We start from the raw sequence: 5,988 nt of genomic DNA on the forward strand, positions 1-5,988 counted from the left end.
CTGCATCTGTAAATAAATACTGTAAATACACTTGTTCCCTGAGGAAGATGAGTTAATGAAGTAATGGGAAAATGCTGTTGTTCCGAGGGTTAATATACTAACTGGGTCTTCATCCAGAATGTTTACCCACTTGGCAATTTGTTTCTCTAGCTAATTTTGGAAAGAAATGAGAGGGACAGAACTCTTTTCCTAGTCTTTTAATCCTGACTTTTTCCCCTTTTTTTCTTTCCTCCTTGAACCTGCCTTGACTAGCAGATACGCAATTAGCAAATTCTTCTCATTCCAAAGTAGAAAAACAAGACTGAAACAAATTTGAACTTGCAAAGTTTCCTGCCTATAAGAACCTCAGATCACACCTGGATGCTAATAGGAAAAACATGTACGGACATCTGGATGCCTACAGATTTCAGCTCTACTGACTATCCAGCCCTCTGTAAATTAATGTGGCAATAACAGCTTTTTGCAAAATTTGTGAATGAATGTAAATGACTAAAGCAAAATGTTGTCCCTTCAAAGATCGGTTTGTTTGCTCCTTCATAAAGAAGTATGAAAAAATGCCTTTGTGAGAACTGATCAGAAGAAAAATAAAAAACCCAGATGCTTATGGAGGATTTATCTTAAGTTGTTCTGAATTCTGAACTGTATGATTTCCACCATGGAGTACGAAAGCTGAAGCTTTCCAATTTGGAAGAAAAGTCTTTTCAGTCTTTTCATTCTTTCCATTTTCACAGCTTAAAGAATTTTCCCTGTACTAGAACTCAGGTTTATATATTGTGCTCACCAGAGACTAGATTGAAAAGAAAAACTTTCTTGATTGCTCATTTCACTTCACAATACCCCCAGTGCCAAAGTGGATTTGTGAAGATAACTCAGTGCTATCTTGGGTGATTTTTTTCCTTTCTGAAAATGTTGAAGCGTATTATGCAAAATTTTCTTGTCTTGTGCTTGTTAGTATGCTAAATACATTTCACCTGAGAGGAGGGTTTGTGAAGATTGATTTCCCCTTTCCCTCTTCAGGTTTTCAAGTAAAAATTACTCAACTGATTTAAAATCAAGCAACATCTTACAAACTATTACACCTCTGATCTTGGTAGCACCAGAGTTTATTAAAATGAAAAGAATGTGAAAGTGTTCTTTAGCGTTTTTACGAGGCTTTTACTTTTAAGCCCCTATGGTTTTGTTGTGCTTAGACCGTTGTACTTGAATCAGTTCAGTGCTCTGTGGGGTATCTTACCTTTGGGGGGGATCTCCTTCGTTCTCTTATCATTGGAAAGCTTGGTCAGATACTGTGTGTTATGATTTTCAGCGTGTCCTTGGCGATATTAGTCAGCAGGACAGCCCTGAGCAATCTGCTTTGACTAAATGACCTCCAGAGGTCCCTTCCAACCCAAAACCTGATGTTTTGTGTGTTGTAAAGCTAAGTTTTTTCTCAGCAAAACTGCCTCTGTTGTTGCCGTTGTGGTTGTGTAGCTCTTAAGTGGCAGGTCAGGTCACTGCTGTAGACCAATGGTACCACTGAATACAAAGAAATTTGTATTAAAATTTGTATTGCTGGTTTGCAAGAGCTGGGGAGTTCACCTGCCCTATTTAATGGTGAAGGTAAAAATGGTATGGCTTCATGTCAGGATATGAGTTGGTAATAAAAGGGAGCATGCAAAAGGTCCTTAATTCTATTTATGTGAAGGAAGACTAATGAAAAGACTAATAAGATAAGATTCAAAATTTTCCACTGATTTATGGAAAAGGCCTTTTCCTGTCATTCTAAGCTGAATAATTAGATTGAAAAGGTACCAGTTGATGGCTGTATTTTCAGTGAGTTGTATTGCTGGTATTCAAACTTCATAAACCTCCTCAGCTGTCTCACGTATTTCTAGAACTATAATTTACAATCAGGATTTAGTATAGCGGGTCCATTTATACCTTCTGGCTTCATGTAGAAGCTGGGAAACGCAGGTCACTGTGTACTGCCAGACTGGAGTAAAGATACTTTTACTCTGAACTAGAGTCAAGCCTGTAATCAATTGCAGGAAAATTTTAGGAAAGTGCTTCCAATATTTTTCTAGGGTTTGGGTTTTTTTTTTTTTGACAACCTCTGATGATCACCTTTGTTCAAAATATACCTTAGTGTGAAATTTAGGACGATCAAACTGTATCGTAAATAAGATGTGAAGGGCTATTCCAAATCAGGAAGAAAAAAGAATTGTTAAAAGAAATGAAGTACAGACAATAAAATTCCTGTTTTATAACACGATCGTTTTCAGGACTCCTTATATAAATGCGTGGAGATAGCTGACTGTCATTTTCTATGAATTTAGAATTAAGACACTTCAGCTTTCAAAAGCTGTTGGAATTTTTTTATTGTCATTAAAGGTAATTTTAAGTAAAGGCTTTCTGTGTTTCTGAATGCCATTTCACTGTTGCTGTTATTAACTCATAACGGTGATGTTTGGTGCCAAGTTATAGTCCGGGCATGTCTAGTTTCATTTCAATCCTGACATAAGTCCTGACTTTGAGCTTCTTTAACTTGCTCCCTTTTTCTCTTGATTTAGGTTAAGAAACAAATACTGGATGAAGAAATCTATTGTTCTCCAGAAGCAACAGTTTTACTGGCTTCCTATGCTGTTCAGGCCAAGGTTTGTGCACAGCAATATTCTTTTATTACAGGTTTTGTTTTCTTCTTTAAACTAACACATATACGTGGTGATGTGTGAAACACAGCAGTGTTAAAATTTGCTGTCAAGGAATTAGGTCATCTGGGAGGTAGAGGCACAGCTAGAAAAAAGAGCATTAGATGCCTTCACAAGGATTTTAGTATTATATACTGTGCTTTCACAACTTAGGGGAATTCTTCCGACCTAACATTTTCATGTAACCTTTCTCCCAGCTAGAATTATTTCCTGTTGTTCTAAAAAAATGTCTGTGGATACAGCAGGTGCTGATACCAGAGTACACAGTGGAGGAACATGATGGTTTTCAGTATCTCTTAAAACATAGTTCACCTCATGCCATTGAAAGCCAAACTTCTACAATGGGAGGAGGCGAACACAAATTCTTAGCAGGGCTGGTGCTATAGGAGCAGGGGAGCTCATACTCGTGAATTTAGCTTTTAGTTCAGAAAAGACTATGAGGTCTCGGAAGATTTCCTTCGTATCTGCAGTTACCAAGAGCTGCAGGCTAGGACTGAAGTTATAGAGCACCTTAGTGGTGCCACGTGCATAGCACAAAGGCTGGAAGTGACTTCCAGGGGCAGCTGAGATGAGGGGAACCTGTTTATTATGTGTTACCCTGTATATGGGAGAACCAGAACAAAATCTGTCTCAAGCAGTCGCATCAAACTACAGAAGCAAGGAGTTATCCAAAATTCTGCATCTCCCAAACTGAAGTATCTGTTTTTTTTTCTTGGGACAGTATGGTGACTACGACCCAAATTTTCATGAGCCAGGCTTTCTAGCCCATGATGAACTTTTACCCAAGAGGGTAAGTCTTTATTCTGTCTAAAACCAAATCTTTGAATCTACGCTTTGCAGCACAGATATTGCTGTGGGATTAACCAGAGCTTTAGAAACTTTGTGTTCGCCCTGAAGTTGGCAAAATGACCGAGCTGTGAACTGCATTGCTGCATTCACGTTGCTTGGGAGAGGCAGCATGCGTATTTGCATCTTCAAAGGCAACTAAACTCCTTCCTTTTTCCGTAGGTCCTCAGGCAGTATCAGCTGACAGCGGAGATGTGGGAAGAAAAGATTACTGCTTGGTATGCTGAGCACAGGGGTATTGCCAGGTATTGAAATAATTTTCTTCCTTGGAAATCCCATACATTTTGGTAACTGGTTATTTGCTGTCTTCAGTGAAATTTGGCTTTTGTAGAGTGAGCAAAGAAATACAGGTTTCCAAGCTGTGATGTTAATAACTAGGGATAAAAACACCCACTCATCTGGGGTAAAATATGTCTTGTGTAGGGCTCCAAGTGCTTGTAAACTGGACCTGCTTTGACCTGAACAGGGAAGCTGAGGGCTCTTGTGGAGTTTCACAACCTAACATATCTAAAATAAGAGCTCTGTCTCGTCAGAGTCTGTTTATGCCAGCAAAGTTCCTGCAGAAGTTCTGAGCTGTGTTGAATTTGCAGTTAGCCCTGAGAGACTTAACCATTTAAGGCTGAGCTCCTTGGAGTTGCAAGTGTGTCCGCTCTATGCAGCGGCTGCCTTTGTGGCCGTATCACGCCAGTCTCCCCCTAGAATAAAAAGAAAGGATCTGATATAGTTTATACTTTCTGAAAATCATGGCTCAAAAGGGTGTGAGCATACTTAGCAAGGAACCAAAACAATGAAGACGTGGCATCAGACTTCCAGAACTGATTTTTGGTGCTGGGCTATGTGGACATTCAGCATAGCTGGAAACTCCAACACCAAGTAGGAGCTGTTTGCACCCAGAGGCAACCTTTCCTAATATTTTGGTTCCATTTCTCTTTGGCTGTCCTAGATGCTTCTTAGTGCTGTTTTTACTGAATAATTTCCTCAAGACTTACTGATGCCTCACCTTGAAGGGAGAAGAATGGTGGGTGGAGAGATGCTCACCTTTCTTTGGCCTCTGCACAAAGCTCTGTCTAGAATTCGTTCAGGACCCATTTCTCAATGAACTCTATTTCCTGAAGGAAATATCCTCATGTTATGGGAAACAATGGTAGGGTAGGTCTCTGAGATGTAATAATGATGGAGTGATAAAACTAACACAAGGATAAGACTAGACCTGAATTTTAATAAAGATTGTTCTATACGTGATTCCAAATAGGTACAACTTTACTGTCTCTGTTCTGTAGAGATGCTGTTTTTATTATCTTCTTTCTATTGTTAAGAGTAAGAAGGCAAAATTAAAGAAAGTACAAAGAACCAGATTGGCTGATCTTTTCTAAGTGGGAAACGTAGAGTCAGCTAGGAGAGGAAGGTTGGAAAGGAATCTCCAGGTATAATCATGGCCTTATTCTCTAGGGATGAAGCTGAGATGAACTACCTGAAAATTGCCCAAGACTTGGAAATGTATGGTGTCAATTATTTTCCCATTGCTGTAAGTGCTTTATTTTAGCAGTTTTCAGTTACTGTAGATGGTGGTACTGTCCTTTGAGCGTCATCTGGGATGTTTGGAGCTGGCACTCCTGACTTCTGCTTTTCTCTGCTGATGGTGGGCTGTGTACTGATTCTCTTGATTTGGTTTACTTGCCTGCTGAATTAGTGGGTGAATGAAAGAGTTAGGATTAGTGCTTTACAATCTGACAACGGTCTTGGGTATGTAATAGGAAGAAGGAAAAAGAAACTAGAAGTTGGAGCTGCTATAGTCAACCTAGAGGACTGGTTTTATTAGCTAGCAGTGACAACATTCATAATATTTTGTGGAAATGCCAATTTCCTAAAAGTACAGATAAATATCAATGTAGTAGAATAAGTGTGGTTCTCGTCTATGACTGCTTAATGTCACCTTAAAAGGCATTTACTGATATCTCTTGTTTTTTTAGCAAAATAAAAACCATACAGATCTCCTGCTTGGAGTTGATGCCAAAGGTATTCATATCTACAGCATTAATAACAGGTTCTCTCCAAACAAGTCATTCGAGTGGAGTGCTATCAGAAACATTTCCTATAGTGAGAAAGAGGTATGATGGCTTTGATATATTATTCTTTTTATATGGGCATGGGTGTGGACTGGGATTCTTGGAACAGGCTGAAAGCTGTCTCTGTTTAAATAATTTGGGGGAGAAGGGGAAAATCCTAGGGAGCTTTGTTACAAAACTAAAACTAACAGACCTGCCTTTCAGATGTGCTGCATAACCTCGATTCCCCAAGGAGCCGGAGGCTGCTCTGAGCTCTCCAGACTTGTGGAGCCCACTGTTCTGCTTCCTTCCCTGCTGCTTGTCCTTTGCAAAACAAGTGTGTTTATCTCTGAAAAAGAGAGATACTACGAATGCCACTGTGGCTAGCTTCTTCAGTTATCTCAGCAGGA

General features: G+C 39.5%; 1 protein-coding gene across 1 annotated transcript in view; it reads left to right on the forward strand.

Annotated features, from left to right (window-relative positions):
- The window catches only part of LOC104538974 (merlin-like), a 20,069-nt gene that overhangs the window by 5,923 nt on the left and 8,158 nt on the right, over nucleotides 1-5,988 (forward strand). The window contains exons 5-9 of the mRNA XM_010182372.1: nucleotides 2,550-2,633; nucleotides 3,409-3,477; nucleotides 3,696-3,778; nucleotides 4,983-5,058; nucleotides 5,504-5,641. Coding sequence (XP_010180674.1) covers nucleotides 2,550-2,633; nucleotides 3,409-3,477; nucleotides 3,696-3,778; nucleotides 4,983-5,058; nucleotides 5,504-5,641 — 450 coding nt within the window. The remainder of the gene's footprint in view (nucleotides 1-2,549; nucleotides 2,634-3,408; nucleotides 3,478-3,695; nucleotides 3,779-4,982; nucleotides 5,059-5,503; nucleotides 5,642-5,988) is intronic.

The sequence above is a fragment of the Mesitornis unicolor genome, unplaced genomic scaffold (genome assembly GCF_000695765.1).
Source record: "Mesitornis unicolor isolate BGI_N332 unplaced genomic scaffold, ASM69576v1 scaffold16144, whole genome shotgun sequence".
Lineage (NCBI taxonomy): Eukaryota > Metazoa > Chordata > Aves > Mesitornithiformes > Mesitornithidae > Mesitornis > Mesitornis unicolor.